Genomic DNA, 17,917 nt, shown 5'->3' with positions numbered 1-17,917 from the left:
GTCAATTGTTAGTGCTCCCAGAAATAATTAACAACATTCATTTGTATTATAGTAATGCCTAGAAGCTCCTGTCAAGATTGGGGCCTCATCATACTAGAAGCTGAAGAGAATAAAAGGTTCTCCCATCCCCAAAGAGCTTAACATCTAATTAATATGCAAAAAATGGGTGTAACAAATAAGCAGAAGTAATAAGTAAGTGAAGATGATGCAGTAAGAACATGCTTTTAAATAGGCCAGATATGTGCACAGCCAGAAAGCTATGTTTTTGTTGATTTAAGACAGACAATTAATTAAGATAAATATCAGAAGTCCCTGAGGGCAATCCATATAGCCATTATTAACTGGCAATTTCCCCATAAGTAGAGGGCCTTGCGGAAGGATCCAAGAGATATGCAGTGAATTTTCAGGGAAGATCAGGATAGGTGTTCTCTACAAAAAGAATGGTTGAAAAAAGCATGCAGTTGTTTGTGATGGAAGCAAACTGGAAGACAATAAAGACTGGAATGGTTGATGGAAGGAAGGGCTTGACACAAAAGAGAGAAAAATGTGGATAAAGCAGGTAGGAACCCACTTACAGAAGACCTGATGAGGGCCAGAAATTTTTATTTAAATGTGGTGGTGAAGGAGAAAATAATTGAGGAATTCGAAGAGGTGAAAACAATACATGTTGAAAACACTGGGCCAAGAAGATTATCTTAAATAATATTCTAGGGCCAAGACCTTTGCATAATGTATAGGCCAAACAGGACTTGTGTGTGAAGGAATTCAAGGAAGTCAGAGGGAAGGAATTTTCTCCGACACCCAGGTTGACAGCTGGTAAAAGAGTGGCTCTCAAGCTTCTAGTGAAGCCTGAAGGCTACTGTAGCCTAAGGCTCTCTCTCATACCTGCTTTGCTGGGGTTAGGAACAACCAGTAAATCCACTAAATGGTGGAGCCACTGACCCTCAGCCATCATACTACTTAGTCACATCCCAGATACCCCTGCTGCTCCAAAGCACACAGCTGGAACAGATCATCTTGTAGTCTCTCGACCTCTTGCCCTACTCTTCCGTATCAGACCCACCCCACTTCTCCTGCATTTGGAATCTGATGGAGAGAATAGTAGAGGGCAGCATTTACCCCTAAAATTAATCATCTAATATTTCAGAGATCACAAGTTCTCTGAATTGGTTTATATTTTATGGATACATTTTAATACATATACTGCTTTTTACTCATGTTGGCGTCACTTAAAATGACTAACCTAAAAAAAAAAAAACACTTATGTCTGAAGGGTTTTTTCAATACTTATTAAACAGCCAAGATCATCATAACTAAGAAATTAAAGAAAAAATATTTATCTTTTCAGTTTTCTTGTGCATTTGACAGCAATGTGTGTATTTATCATCTCCACTTCCCCTATATGGCAGTGTATTGTTTTCTGTGTTTCATGCTGCAACAAGAAAAAAAAAATCTGAAAAGGAAAATGTGATTGTGAAGTCTCAGTTTGCACTCCAGACAGGTGCAATACTGACTAGACCGAAAGTTGACAGTGTCCTGAGTATCTGTTCTGATCCTCAATATCAAACCCATGATTCGTCTCTATATCTTCAGTATAAGACATCTTATAGCACAATGTATTACAGCATTATTAAAGTTTGTAAAATTTAATATGGAATGCAAAGTGTGTGAAGAGAAAATAAGGATTCTGGATATCTTAAACTGTTTTACTATTTCAATTTTTTCCACAATATGCAAACAGATTTTAAATCATGAATATTTGTAAAAAGGAAGTCAAAATATGCAGTATTTTGTTTCCCCACATTGAGAACAACATGCTGAAATAAAGAAGAACGTTGAGAAAATAAACTGCCGAGATTTATATTTTACATACCTGCACAGTAATTTTTAAAAACAAAATAAATGCTTGGACTTTTATAGACTTCAAGCTGCCATTGTCAAGATGAAAGCTGTCTCCTAAAATAAAAAAAATAAAATATGAAATACTGTGTAATATATACATGTTCATTCAATAATAAGTTTCCTAAACAGAAAACAATAAATTATATCGCTATATCAAAACTCCCAAACCCTAAATGTTACAGATGCAAATATAAACAATTCAGTCCATATTTTAAGGTTTGAAAATCATTAGTAATATAGAGCATAAAGGTGAAAACAGCATCAGGTGTGGGAGCACAACCCTTCGCTTATTTAAATCCCTCTTAATGATCCACAAATGAAAACAATTTTCTCAAAAAGTTTAATTACACTGGCTCCTTCCTTTGGTTCTCCTAGTGTGGTTTGTTTTTTGGGTCTTACATTTGGTGCAGAGACTGTACTGATATCAGTGTCTTGTACAGGGTTGAACATACTGCTTGGGCTTAATAATAATATTTAAACTACATAAGATATGTAATAGCATGAAGGAGAAAACCTTAATTCTTAAGTATAACAAATGTCCTTACTTAAAAATGTTTCAGATTCAAACACAATTTGGAAAAGCATGTATATATTTTAAGTTTATTATTTTAAGCCTAAACTGTAGCAAAAACAAAGTTTTTCCTCTTTATAGCTCCTTTTTCATGAAAGACTCGATCACTCTCTCTCCACATCACTGATCAGGTTCTCCAAAAATCATAGAGTCATAGAATCATAGAATATCAGGGTTGCAAGGGACCTCAGGAGATCATCTAGTCCAACCCCCTGCTCAAAGCAGGACCAATCCCCAATTTTTGCCCCAGATCCCTAAACGGCCCCCTCAAGGATTGAACTCACAACCCTGAGTTTAGCAGGCCAATACTCAAACCACTAAGCTATCCCTCCCCGCTTAAAATATTCAACAAAAAACAGTTTATTGTATTTGGGGAGGCTTTTCACATCATAGATAATAGGAATCGCTGCACTCAATCAATCACTGGTCCATCTAATCTGGCATCCCATCTCAGACAGTGGCTAGTACCAGATGCTTTCGAAGGTGAAACATCCTGTAATTGATGCATCTGAGTAAACAGTCCATAGAGAAAGTTTCATTTTAACTTCAGACATCTTATGCTTTAAAACAAAGGAATCTCTCTCAATTTTTTTTTCTATCCTACCTAATGCTCTCCTTATCCATGTCAGTGCATAATCCTTTTTTGAATCCGATTATGCTCTTGGCTTCAATGATACCTTGCGTCGATGAATGTCCCCAATTGTATTTTAAAAAGAGGGAGCAGCGAAGAGCAAACTTTTCCCTCCAACTCTACATTTCACCTTGAATACCTGCCAAGGGTGTACCCCCTAGCTAGCAAGGCTTACTAGCTTTTGTTCTTTCCTGTTCGCAGTTTAACTGATGCTCTCCAACCACTCTAAGTTACATTTAAAAGTGAATAAAGAAGAATCAACACTAATTAGGGCTCAATCCTGCAAAGCAAGTAACACCCTTAATTCCCACTAAACTCCATCGAAGTTGACTGCCCAGCACTGTGCAAATTCAGGCTCTTAGACCTGCAGGGTTTCTTTTCCTCCACAGAAAATACATTCTGCTGGAGAGGAGGTACCTTTTGCCCACCAGGGACTATTGGGGCACTTGAGCAGACCAACAACTGGCTCCTTGTAGCAGCCGACAGAGAGGAGAGGCTGCGTTCCTTACAGCGCCATGACTGCAGATCCCGGTAAGGAGGCATGGAATATGGGGGGGAGGGTGGGGGGGCGACAAAGGGGAGCACATGGGGTGAATGGGAGTCATATGGGGGGGTCACAGACTGGAGTTCAGAAGGGCTAGTGGGAGGACTGACTGGGACAGGGGCTGAATGGGAGTGGGTCACATGTTGACGGGATGGCTGAGAGAGAGTACAGGGACACATGAGCAGGGGGAAGAAGAGTGGTTGAGTGGGGATGCAGGGACACAAAGGGATTGAATGGGAGAGGCTGGGGTCAGCATGGGGGAGGGTCCCCAAGTCCCTAACAATCCCTTCCCTACCCCCCCCCCAAAACAGTTCCTTATTTTTCCCCACCCATACCCAATTGCCCTCCAGGTTCACTCCCAGGCTCCTTTCCAGCAATTACTTCCCTCTCCCTCAGCTCCTCCATTACTCCTGACACTACTAAGCCTTTGCCCGGCTTCTGATGGGTGCAGGAAATATGTTTCTGTATTGTAGTTTAAATAAATTATGAAATAGGGCTGTCAATCGCAGTTAACTCGCAGGATTAACTCAAAAAATTAATCGTTATTAAAAAAATAGTCACAATCGCAGTTTTAATTGCACTGTTAATAGAATACCAACTGAAATTTATTAAATATTTTGGATATTCTTCTACATTTTCATATCTATTGTATTGTGTTGTAATTGAAATCAAAGTGTATATTTTTATTACAAATATATGCACTGTAAAAATGATAAAGAAATAGTATTTTTCAATTCACCTCATACAAGTACTGAAGTGCAATCTCTTTATAGTGAAAATGCAACTTACAAATGTAGATTTTTTTTTTGTTACATAACTGCACTCAAAAACAAAACAATGTAAAACTTCAGAGCCTACAAGTCCATTCAGTCCTACTTCTTATTCAGCCAATTACTAAGACAAACAAGTTTGTTTACATTTATGGGAGATAATGCTGCCTGCTTCTTATTTACATCACCAGAAAGTGAGAACAAGCGTTGGCATGGCACTATTGTAGCCGGCGTTCCAAGGTATTTATGTGCCAGATATGCTAAACATTCATATGCCCCTTCATACTTCGGCCACCATTGCAGAGGACATGCTTCTATTCTGATAATGCTTGTTAAAAAAAATAATGCGTTAATTAAATTTGAAACTGAAATCCTTGGGGGAGAACTGTATGTCCCTTGCTCTGTTTTACCCACATTCTGCCACATATTTCATGTTATATTGTTTTTCTATCCTACCTAATGCTCATGCATGCTAATGCTTGGATGATGACCCCAGCACATGTTGTTCATTTTAAGAACACTTTCACTGCAGATTTGACAAAACGCAAAGAAGGTACCAATGTGAGATTTCTAAAGATAGCTACAGCACTCGACCCATGGTTTAAGAATCTGAAGTGCCTTCCAAAATCTGAGAGGGACGAGGCGTGAAGCAGGCTTTTAGAAGTCTGAAAAGAGCAACACTCCAATGCAGAAACTACAGAACCTGAACCACCAAAAGAGAAAATAAACCTTCTTCTGGCGGCATCCGACTCAGATAATGAAAATGAACATGCGTCAGTCCGCACTTCTTTGGATTTTTATAGAGCAGAACCCATCATCAGCATGGGTGCATGTCCCCTGGAATGGTGGTTGAAGCACAAAGGGACATATGAGTCTTTAGAACATCTGGTGCATAAATATCTTGCGAGGCCAGCTACAACAGTGCCATGAAAATGCCTGTTCTCACTTTCAAGTGACATTGTAAACAAGAAGCAGGCAGCATTATCTCCTGCAAATGTGAATCATAGAACTGAAAGGAACCTCAAGAGGTCATCTAATCCAGTCCCTTGCACTCATGGCAGGACTAAGTATTATCTACACCATTCCTGACAGAGGTTTGTCTAACCTGCTCTTAAAAATTTCCCCAGTGACAGAGATTCCACAACCTCCCTAGGCAATTTATTCCAGTGCTTAACCACTCTCACAGTTACTAAGTTTTTCCTAATGTCCAACCCAAACCTCCCTGGCTGCAATTTAAGCCCATTGCTTCTTGTTCTATCCTCAGAGGTTAAGAAAAACAATTTTTCTTTCTCCTCCTTGTAACAACCTTTTACATACTTGAACACTGTTATGTCCCCTCTCAGTCTTCTCTTTTCCAGACTAAACAAACCCAATTTTTTCTATCTTCCCTCATAGGTCATGTTTTCTAGACCTTTAATCAAGAATGAGCTCTCAAAACTGGATACTCTCATAAAGAACCAACCTTCCACACAAACTTCCTCGTGGCTGGACTTTACAAAAACTAGACAAGCCATTTACAAAACACACTTTGATTCTCTACAAAAGAAAAAGGACACTAAGCTATCTAAACTACTATATGCCACAAGGGGCCACAACAATGGTTCCCGTAACCCACCCAGCAATATTGTTAATCTATCCAACTATACTCTTAACCCAGCGGAAGAATCTGTCCTATCTCGGGGCCTCTCCTTTTGCCCCTCCACCCCCACGAACATGATACAGTTCTGTGGTGACCTAGAATCCTATTTTCGACGTCTCAGACTCAAGGAATATTTCCAACACACCTCTGACCAACATATTAACCCACAGAGACCTTCCTGCCAACACTACAAAAAGAAGGATTCTGGGTGGACTCCTCCTGAAGGTCGAAACAGCAGACTGGATTTCTACATAGACTGCTTCCGCCGACGTGCACGAGCTGAAATTGTGGAAAAGCAGCATCGCTTACCCCATAACCTCAGCCATGCAGAACACAGTGCCATCCACAGCCTCAGAAACAACTCTGACATCATAATCAAAAAGGCTGACAAAGGAGGTGCTGTCGTCATCATGAATAGGTCAGAGTATGAACAAGAGGCTACTAGGCAGCTCTCCAACACCACTTTCTACAAGCCATTACCCTCTGATCCCACTGAGAGTTACCAAAAGAAACTACAGCATTTGCTCAAGAAACTCCCTGAAAAAGCACAAGAACAAATCCGCACAGACACACCCCTGGAGCCAGGACCTGGGGTATTCTGCCTGCTACCCAAGATCCATAAACCTGGAAATCCTGGACGCCCCATCATCTCAGGCATTGGCACCCTGACAGCAGGATTGTCTGGCTATGTAGACTCCCTCCTCAGGCCCTTCGTTACCAGCACTCCCAGCTATCTTCGAGACACCACCGATTTCCTGAGGAAACTACAGTCCATTGGTGATCTTCCTAAAAACACCATCCTAGCCACTATGGATGTAGAAGCCCTCTACACCAACATTCCACACAAAGATGGACTACAAGCCGTCAGGAACAGTATCCCCGATACTGTCACGGCTAACCTGGTGGCAGAACTTTGTCCTGACCCATAACTATTTCACATTTGGTGACAATGTATACCTTCAAATCAGCGGCACCGCGATGGGTACCCGCATGGCCCCACAGTATGCCAACATTTTTATGGCTGACTTAGAACAACGCTTCCTCAGCTCTCGTTCCCTAATGCCCCTACTCTACTTGCGCTACATTGATGACATCTTCATCATCTGGACCCATGGAAAAGAAGCTCTTGAGGAATTCCACCATGATTTCAACAATTTCCATCCCACCATCAACCTCAGCCTGGACCAGTCCACACAAGAGATCCACTTCCTGGACACTACGGTGCTAATAAGCGATGGTCACATAAACACCACCCTATATCGGAAACCTACTCACCGCTATTCCTACCTACATGCCTCTAGCTTTCATCCAGATCATACCACTCGATCCATTGTCTACAGCCAAGCGCTACGATATAACCGCATTTGCTCCAACCCCTCAGACAGAGACAAACACCTACAAGATCTCTATCATGCATTCCTACAACTACAGTACCCACTTGCTGAAGTGAAGAAACAGATTGACAGAGCCAGAAGAGTACCCAGAAGTCACCTACTACAGGACAGGCCCAACAAAGAAAACAACAGAACGCCACTAGCCATCACCTTCAGCCCCCAACTAAAACCCCTCCAACGCATCATCAAGGATCTACAACCTATCCTGAAGGACGAGCCATCGCTCTCTCAGATCTTGGGAGACAGACCAGTCCTTGCTTACAGACAGCCCCCCAATCTGAAGCAAATACTCACCAGCAACCACACACCACACAACAGAACCACTAACCCAGGAACCTATCCTTGCAACAAAGCCCGTTGCCAACTCTGTCCACATATCTATTCAGGGGATACCATCATAGGGCCTAATCACATCAGCCACACTATCAGAGGCTCGTTCACCTGCGCATCTACCAATGTGATATATGCCATCATGTGCCAGCAATGCCCCTCTGCCATGTACATTGGCCAAACTGGACAGTCTCTACGTAAAAGAATGAATGGACACAAATCAGACGTCAAGAATTATAACATTCAAAAACCAGTTGGAGAACACTTCAATCTCTCTGGTCACTCGATCACAGACCTAAGAGTGGCTATCCTTCAACAAAAAAGCTTCAAAAACAGACTCCAACGAGAGACTGCTGAATTGGAATTAATTTGCAAACTGGATACAATTAACTTAGGCTTGAATAGAGACTGGGAATGGATGAGTCATTACACAAAGTAAAACTATTTCCCCATGGTATTTCTCCCTCCCACCCCACCCCCCACTGTTCCTCTGATATTCTTGTTAACTGCTGGAATTAGCCTACCTGCTTGTCACCATGAAAGGTTTTCCTCCTTCCCCCCCCTGCTGTTGGTGATGGCTTATCTTAAGTGATCACTCTCCTTACAGTGTGTATGATAAACCCATTGTTTCATGTTCTGTGTGTGTGTGTATATAAATCTCTCCTCTGTTTTTTCCATCAAATGCATCCGATGAAGTGAGCTGTAGCTCACGAAAGCTTATGCTCTAATAAATTTGTTAGTCTCTAAGGTGCCACAAGTACTCCTTTTCTTTTTGCGAATACAGACTAACACGGCTGCTACTCTGAAACCTTAATCATTTTTGTTGCTCTTTTCTAGACTCTCTCCAATTTGTCCACATCCTTCCTGAAATGTGGTACCCAGAACTGGACACAATACTCCAGTTGAAGCCTAATCAAAGTGGAGTAGAGCAGAAGAATTACTTCTCATGTCTTGCTTATAACATTCCTGCTAATACATCCCAGAATGTTTGCTTTTTTTGCAACAGCATTACTCTGTTGACTCATATTTAGCTTGTGGTCCATATGACCCTTTCCACAGTACTCCTTCATTTCCCATTTTGTATCTGTTAGTCTCTAAGGTGCCACAAGTACTCCTTTTCTTTTTGCGAATACAGACTAACACGGCTGCTACTCTGAAACCTTCCTTCCTAATGGAGTACTTTGCATTTGTCCTTATTAAATTTCATCCTACTTACTTCAGACCATTTCTCCGGTTTGTCCAGATCATTTTGAATTTTAATCCTATCCTCCAAAGCACTTGCAACCACTCCCAGCTTGGTATCGTCCACAAACTTTATAAGTGTACTCTGTATGCCATTATTTAAATCATTGATGAAGATACTGAAAAGAACCAGCCACAGAACTGATCCCTGCGGAACCCCACTCATTATGCCCTTCCAGCATGACTAAACCACTGATAAATACTCTCTGGGAATGGTTTTCCAACCAGTTTTGCACCCACCTTATAATAGCTCCATCTAGGTTGCATTTCCCTAGTTTGTTTATGAGACTGTCATGCGGGACAGTAAGAAAAGCTGTACTAAAATCTAGTTATAACACATCTACTGCTTCCCCCCCATCCACAAGGTTTGTTACTCTGTCAAAGAAAGCTATCAGGTTGGTCTGACATAATTTGTTTTTGACATATCCATGCTGATTGTTACTTATCACCTTATCTTCTAGATGCTTGCAAATTGATTGCTTAATTATTTGCTCCATTATCTTTCTGGCTACAGAAGTTAAGATGACTGTTCTGCAATTCCCTGGGTTGTCCTTCTTTCCCTTTTTATAGATGGGCACTATATTTGCCCTTTTCCAGTCTTCTGGAATCTCTCCCATCTTCCATGACTTCTCAAGGATAATTGCTCAGATATCTCCTCAGTCAGCTCCTTGAAATAAACTTGTTTGTCTTAGTGGTTGGCTGAACAAGAAGTAAGACTGAGTGAACTTGTAGGTGCTGAAATTTTACACTGTTTTGTTTTTGAGTGCAGGAGTTTTTTGTACATAATTGTACACTTCTAAGTTCAACATTGATGATAAAAAGATTGCACTACAGTACTTGTATTAGTATTTTTCAGTTCATCTATTTCTTTTGTTTCTTACAGTGCAAATACTTGTAAGAAAAAAATATAAAGTGAGCACTGTACACTTTGTATTCTGTGTTGTAATTGAAATCAATATATTTGAAAATGTAGAAAACATCCAAAAATATTTAAATAAATGGTATTCCATTACTTTTTTTAATCGCGTGATTAATCGCAATTACTTTTTTTAAATGGCTTGACAACCCTAATTATTACTCAAAGTTCTGTATTCGTATGTCCAGTAAGGAATCTATTTGTCAAAAACATTTGGGTCAATGGGCTGGAATGGCTTTATGCCAATTCACAAAAGTAACAGACACACTTGCTAACAGATATTTTGAAATAAAAACCAAAATAATTGAAACTGTTGTGATCATATTGTGTTATTTTGACAAATAAAATATGCAGAATTTTAGAATATTGTGCACAGAATTTTTAATTTTTGGCACAGAATTCCCCCCAGGAATAAGACATGCAACATATGCTGAATGACTCTAATAAGCCAGGCTCAGAGGCACTTGCAGCTTACTTTGAAGATGAAAACCTTATTTGTTTATGCATTCTAGAGGTCAGAGAGACCAGATCCACTGTAGGTTGCGACCCACAGTGACCTAGCATGCACACTATACTCGCTGGTCACTTTACATTTACTATGCAACCCTGTGGCAGACAGGGGCTGGCACTTCAGAAAGCAAAATCTTTTTAATAGGTTAAAATAATTATACACATATACACGCACAGGAACTACATTAACCTATGCTAGTAGTATCAAACATCTTGCCCACCTTTACTATTTTTCCAGACGCATAACAGAGTCAGACTCTGCAGAACATAATTTGACATACCTGTCTTAGTCTATGTCTACACTGCAGCTGGGAGGTGTAATACCCAGTTCAGGCAGATGCAAATGCCCCAGTTCTGCTTGAGCTGGCATGCTAAAAATAGCAGTGAGGCTATAATGGTAGAGATGGTAGTTCTAGCTAGCCAACCAAATGCATATCTAAGATCTTGGTTAGGGCTGAACTCAAGCAAGTAGCCCAAGTCACCACCCATGCCATTGCTGCAACACTAGTGCATGTACGACTACCCAAGATGAGAATTCACCTCTCAGCTGCACTGTGGATGGACCCCTTACATAAATTTGAGAGGTGTGAACTGCCTCATTTATACAGCTAGGATGACACATCTACTACTTTAAAGCTAAATAAATACAGCTGCAGTTTTATGTTTATGTGATTTATACACACAATAGCAGTAATTGTAACTGAACACACCAGCGACCAAACAGAGGGGGAAAACAGACACTGGTCCCAAAACTGCCCTCTATCATTTCCATCCACAACCCATTGAAGTTGAATGCAACAGTTTACTCGAAGGGTAGATTCTGTTCACAGTTATACAGCTTTAGCTCTCATTTAAGTGCACAGGAGTTGTACTCCATGTAATACAGTGCAGAATTTGGGCTAACAATTTAGTTACTGCATAAGGACCATATTCTACTCTCTATCACTGTGCAAACCTGTGTTTGAGCTAGATTCCTACAAGGTTCTGAGCACTTACAACTCCATTCAATGCCTATTATCGTCAGTGAGAAATCCACTGGGGATCTGAGGACAATTTAGCATCCTACCTTTGGACATCAGGGCCAAGAACAAAGATTAAATATATATTGCAGCCCTCTCACAGAATTCAGAGTAGCAGCCGTGTTAGTCTGTATTCGCAAAAAGAAAAGGAGTACTTGTGGCATCTTAGAGACTAACAAATTTATTTGAGCATAAGCTTTCGTGAGCTTCAGCTCACTTCATCGGAGCTGTAGCTAACGAAAGCTTATGCTGAAATAAATTTGTTAGTCTCTAAGGTGCCACAAGTACTCCTTTCCTCTCACAGAATGTGTCCAACACTCCTGCCCGGTTATGTGAAGGCTCCTGTGGTGTATGCATGTTGTGAGATGGAAGTGACAGCATGCAACAGATCATATGGTTTTTGTTTGGTTGATTGTTTTTTTAAACCCGAACACAATTAAACAAAAGATATACTTCAATATTGTACTGAATGTCCCTCTTGTCTTTGTTATTTGGGGCAAAACATACTGCTTGTCTAAGACATTTTTATAGATTCCAAGGCCAGAAGGGACCACTGTGATCATCTATGTATTTCATCTGTCTAAAACACAGGCCACTGAGCTTCCCCAAAATAATTCCTGGATGATATCTTTTGGAAAAACATCCAAATTTAATTTTAAAATTTTCAGTAATGGAGAATCCACTATGACTCTTAGTAAGTTGTTCCAATTATTCTCACTGTTAAAAATGTACACCTTATTTCCAGTCTGAATTTGTCTAGCTTTCAACTTCCAGACATTGGTTCATTGCATCAGAAACAAAAATCAGAATTCCTTTATACGTCATGTTTGCAGTAACAGTTAAATAGGCTTCAAAACCACCTTTGTTAATAAACACTTTTCAACAGAGGCTGATAGTAGCCTAGACACAAAATAGTTTTCCTTACCATTTACGCCATATTAGGGCTGAGATTGTCATCTTGTGGAACCATTTTTTTTTCAGCCAGTTATGTGCAGGCCTTCTGTAGAAAGCCAAAAAGGAACGAAAACTTTAAAACACCCCTTTCAAACACCTTGTGAAGAGTGAAAATCCCAATTCAGTGGTGTCTCCCCCCCCCCCCATTAAACTATTCTCAATCATTTAATTTTAGGTAGAGATACTCGCATTAACAGTTGATATTCCCAGACATAAATATCCTTATTGTATGCAGTGTTATTGTAGCTGCATCAGCCCCAGGATATTAGAGAGACAAAGTGGATGAAGCATCTTTGATTGGACATCTTCTGTTGGTGAGAGAGACAAACTTTCAAGCAGAAGTTGGTCCAATCAAAGATGCTACCCCACCCCCGGACATTTAAAATTATTTCAAATATATTTTTACTTGGCTACCTACATTTGGATCAATGGGCTGGAATGGCTTTATGTTAATTCACAAAAGGTAGAACACCGTTTTTACTAAGATACATATGTCAAAAGTGCATTTAGAAGTGTAGTAAGTATGTGTAATCCTGTAAGTGTTGTTTCATTTGCAAGAAGTCACATCATCGCTGACAGCAAAGCCGCATTAGCACCACATGTTTCTCTAAAGATTATCACCATTCTCAATTTGTAATACAATTTAATAGTGAAAACAGAACAATGTGATATCTGTGAGAATATGAAGTAACCAAATAGCTTGTTGATCATAAGGGAAACTGTTTTACGAACACAAAAATTGCTAAACCGGTGTATATACTACAGATATTCTATGTAAAAGCTAGTCCCTGACAAAGGCACCTGGACAGCAGCTCAATCACAACAGATTTAATTTTTTTTCAGTCTTCACAGTTTTGCACCCACAACACAATGTGGGCCAACATGAAAACAACTTTAAAATGTACCAACTAATTGAACACTGCCTGTTCTCATACGGGAATGTGCCAAAAGAGACTTGAAAGATACTGGCCTCAGTGGATTCTTATTTCACTCACACCGGTGAAGTATGTGTGTCATATGATGAAGACCACAGAAATTATGTTTTAGCTACAACCAGACAATTAATAGAAGTAGACTGACTAATCATTTTAGTGCCATTCTTCCAATTCTAGAAATACCTATTAGTCAGCCAGGACAAACACACACAAAAATTTGAGGGTACCAATTTCAGGGAGATTATACAGAAATGGTCAGCCTTTGTATTGACTAACTCGTGTCTCACTGTTTTTCATTTGATGGCACAAAAGTCAAAAGCAGAACAAACCGGTGCATGTTGTGCAAATAATTTTTAAAACATACAGGTTTTCTTTGTTGTCCTTTCTACTACCTCAAGAATTCACTTCCATAACAATTAATCACCATACTACAGAGGAATAGCAGGTGGGGGTTGTGAGGACTTCCTTCAAATAAGACAATGGCAATTTTTAAATCAGATGGGTGGGACACTTTCCGAGTGATATTGCAATCACTAAAGGCCTAATCCCGCAGTCCTTACTCAAAGAAAACTCCATAAAAAGAGGTTTCAGAGCAGCAGCCATGTTAGTCTGTATCCGCAAAAAGAAAAGGAGGACTTGTGGCACCTTAGAGACTAACACATTTATTTGAGCATAAGCGTTCGTGAGCTACAGCTCACTTCATCGGATGCATTCATTGGAAAATACAGTGGGGGGATTTATATACATAGAGAACATGAAACAATGGGTGTTACCATACACACTGTAACCAGAGTGGTTACTTAAGGTGAGCTATTACCAGCGGGGGGGAAAGGGGGTGAGACCTTTTGTAGTGATAATCAAGGTGGGCCATTTCCAGCAGTTGACAAGAACTTCTGAGGAACGCGGGGGGAGGGGGGGGGGGAGAAGGGAAGAAACATGGGGAAATAGTTTTACTTTGTGTAATGACCCATCCACACCCAGTCTCTATTCAAGCCTAAGTTAATTGTATCCAGTTTGCAAATTAATTCCAATTCAGCAGTCTCTCGTTGGAGTCTGTTTTTGAAGTTTTTTTGTTGAAGGATAGCCACCCTCAGGTCTGTAATCAAGTGACCAGAGAGACCAAAGTGTTCTCCAACTGATTTTTGAATGTTATAATTCTTGACGTCTGATTTGCGTCCATTTATTCTTTTACGTAGAGACTGTCCAGTTTGACCAATGTACATGACAGAGGGGCATTGCTGGCACATGATGGTGATATTACCTTAAAGCGATCACTCTGGTTACAGTGTGTATGGTAACACCCATTGTTTCACGTTCTCTATGTATATAAATCTCCCCACTGTATTTTCCACTGAATGCATCCGATGAAGTGAGCTGTAGCTCACGAACGCTTATGCTCAAATAAATTTGTTAGTCTCTAAGGTGCCACAAGTACTCCTTTTCTTTTTTCATAAAAGGAGTAGACTCCTCCGCAAAAATCTCCGTATCATGAAGCAAAGCACAGGTTATAGAACCCAAGTCTCATATGCTGGTGCTGAGTATTGTCACTGGTCTACCTGCCCAAATAAAAATTAATTAAAAAATAGAAGACCAAAATACATACATTATGTTTTGAATTAGTTAAAATAAGCTCAATTATTTTATGTCATGAGACGTCTGGAGTCCAACAAAAGGCAATACTCACTTGAAAACAGTACCTCCATGACATCAAAATGTTCTGTATATAAATAATAGTAGAGCTGGTTCCCAGTATCTAAAGAATAAGAGGAATACTTGTAAACAAATATATCTAAATTCTCATACAAGTGTCAGAAACATAAATTTTCAGCTATATTGTAATTTGCAAGTGTGAATAGAAATGGTATATTACATGGTGTGTTTAATTATTAACTGACAATTACTGGAATAAACCGACCATGAACTCCACAAGTTCAAGCATTAGGAAGAGATCACACAGAACACTTGTGGCTACGTAGCACCTTCCATATGGAAGAATCCTAAAACTTTACTATCTAACTGACAAACCTAACACACATACAACTTCACCTACCACTGAAGGGCAGACACCTTTGCGGCAAAACAGACAACTGGTAACATTACACAACAATTTTGAATATGACATGTACAATATAAAATTAATACAGAGAAATTTTAGTTAGGAAGAAGATAAATTACCCAAATGGAATTTGGCCCAAACATCAGGCGTTTTCACTCACAATTGTGAAAAGTACTAGGGAATCTTTAATAACCGCTCAGGACCTCACTTTTACCTCTCATCTGATCAATGGTGTCCCCTAATAACATGCTGGATCATGCATTTAATACACACACGAGGAAGAATATCAGCTACTGAATTATCAGAAACATGTAATCATTTCTTGGAAATCATCCGTCCAATCCTTCTTAATAGGAGATCAAAAGAAATCAGCTTGCAGTGGAGTAGACAACTACACAGCAATGGTGAGATCAAGTCCAGCACAGTCTCCAGAAGTACTCCTCCCCCTCATAACTGTGGTAGCCTTACACATTCGGGAACAGGCACAATGCTGCATTTCTAGAGAGACGCTTCCAGAGTAGGGGTTCGGTTCTGTTTCCTTCCCCCTCCACCCACTCACTCTAGGGATGGGGGGGGGGAGAGAAGCAGGAGACCTCTCCCTCCCCCCCCAAAAAAACTCCCACTCCACAGTTGGGAGGCAAAGGAAGAGACCCTTCTCTCCCCACCCCCAACACACCCCTTGCTGCTCTGGGGATGGGGAGAGAGAAGAAAACAGTTCCCTTTCCCCCGCACCATTCCTCCACTCCGGGGACGGGGAAGAGGGAAAGGGACAGCCCCCCTTCCTCGGCGGACACCCACCCAACTCTGGGGAATCAGGTGGGAGAGAATGAGACAGCCCTTCGCCCCCACTCCCCACCCACTCTGGGGACGGGGGGAGGGGAGATAGCCTCCCTTCCTTCGCGCGCACACCCCCCCCCCTCAGGCTGGGGGGGAGAGAGAGAGAGGCGCCCCCATTCCCCACCCCACCCCTTACTCTGGTGATGAGGGAGAGGAGACAGCCCCCCCCCCCCGAAAAGTGGATGTGCAAGGGAAGCTAAGCCCCCCACCCAGTGGGTCCCGGGGGCAGAAGGAAGGGCTCCCCCCCTCCCACGCAGGTGACAGTGGGGGAAGGCGGCGACGAGTCTCCCCCCCCCTCCCCCGCCCACGGAGAGGGAGGCCGGTCAGGGGAAGACGAACTCTTCACACAACCACGGGGCAGGCTGGGCACCGCCCCCACCCTCACTCATGGACGGGGGGCGAGAGGGCGAAGAGGCTGGTCCCTTCCCCACTGACACCCCAGGCCAGGGTTTAGTCGGGGCGCCCCGGACACGGGGCATCGGTTCCCCGTTGGGTTCCGGGCCGGAAGCCCTTGCTCGGGTCCCACCGGTACCTGTGTGCGGCAGGGCCCGGCCCCAAGACCCCTTGAGATGCGGCCCGCTCCTCTCCTCTAAGATGGTGGCGGCTGCGGCGTCGCAGCTGGGCCGCGCCAAATCCATCCCAGAGCCCGCGAGCGAGAGCCAGCGGCCCCCCCCCCCTCCCGGCCAGCCGCGCGGGGCCTCCATCGATCTGCTCGGAGAGCCACTGGCCGGCCTGCTGCCGCTCCCAGACCCGCCGACGCGGTGGCGGCGAGAGGAGGCGCTGGTGACGGGTGGGGCGGGGGCGGGGGCGGGGGAGGAAGGCGGAAGGGGCGCGGGCGCGGGCGCTCCGCTAGAGGCAGCGGCCCGCCGCGGGGGGCCGTGCAGAGGGGTGGGGTGGGGCGGGGCGGGAGCAGGTGGGGTGGGAAGGGAAAGAGGGGCGGAGAGGGGAGGCGGCGTGGGAGGGGGGCCCGGGCCCATGGAGAGCACAGCCGAGATTTGCGCTCAACGGGCTGTAAAGTACCTAAAGCCTTGGGAGCGGGGTGTCCTGTAACGGGGTGTGTTTGTTTCAGCGTTAGGCCCCATGGCAAGGGTGGGCGCGAGCCTTGAAAGTCACCTCCGCCCCCCCACCCCCCCCGAAAAATGCTGTAATTTACGGGCAGCCCCTAAGACCTGAAAGAAAAATCCCTTTGGAAAAGAAGAGAGTCTTTAATAATTTTTTTATTCAAATTTTTTTTGCCAACGAAAGCCCATCCTCTTTCATTCCGCTGCTTGTTGGGCACATATTATTTACAAAAACAAACAACAAGAAAGCTTATGCTCTAATAAATTTGTTAGTTTCTAAGGTGCCACACGTACTTCTTTTCTTTTTGGAGTAGCAGCCGTGTTAGTCTCTAAGGTGCCACAAGTACTCCTTTTCTTTTTGCGAATACAGACTAACAAATTTATTAGGGCATAAGCTTTCGTGAGCTACAGCTCGCTTCATCGGTGTAAACCCATTGTTTCATGTTCTCTCTGTGTGTATATCAATCTCCCCTCTGTTTTTTCCACCAAATGCATCCGATGAAGTGAGCTGTAGCTCACGAAAGCTTATGCCCTAATAAATTTGTTAGTCTCTAAGGTGCCACAAGTACTCTTTTTCTTTTCAGTCATCTATAGTAGGCTTTTTCC

General features: G+C 42.3%; 1 protein-coding gene across 5 annotated transcripts in view; it reads right to left on the bottom strand.

The window, feature by feature from the left end:
* SLC35F5 (solute carrier family 35 member F5) overlaps nucleotides 1-16,928 on the bottom strand; it is a 62,935-nt gene extending 46,007 nt beyond the window's left edge. For 3 of the 5 annotated variants that reach the window (XM_043505019.1, XM_043505021.1, XM_043505020.1), the window contains exons 1-5: nucleotides 16,783-16,926; nucleotides 15,042-15,110; nucleotides 12,394-12,468; nucleotides 1,874-1,956; nucleotides 1,341-1,432 (exon numbers count right to left, since the gene is read on the bottom strand). In XM_043505019.1, coding sequence (XP_043360954.1) covers nucleotides 1,341-1,387 — 47 coding nt within the window. In that variant the 5' untranslated portion in view covers nucleotides 1,388-1,432; nucleotides 1,874-1,956; nucleotides 12,394-12,468; nucleotides 15,042-15,110; nucleotides 16,783-16,926. Of the gene's footprint in view, nucleotides 1-1,340; nucleotides 1,433-1,873; nucleotides 1,957-12,393; nucleotides 12,469-15,041; nucleotides 15,111-16,782 lie in introns of all 5 variants that reach the window. The other 2 variants (XR_006277895.1, XM_038421183.2) reach the window with 2 other exon arrangements.
* Between the last annotated feature and the right edge of the window lie 989 nt (nucleotides 16,929-17,917).

This window comes from Dermochelys coriacea, chromosome 11, assembly GCF_009764565.3.
Source record: "Dermochelys coriacea isolate rDerCor1 chromosome 11, rDerCor1.pri.v4, whole genome shotgun sequence".
Classification (NCBI taxonomy): Eukaryota; Metazoa; Chordata; order Testudines; family Dermochelyidae; genus Dermochelys; species Dermochelys coriacea.
This window is presented reverse-complemented; position numbering and strand designations above follow the sequence as displayed.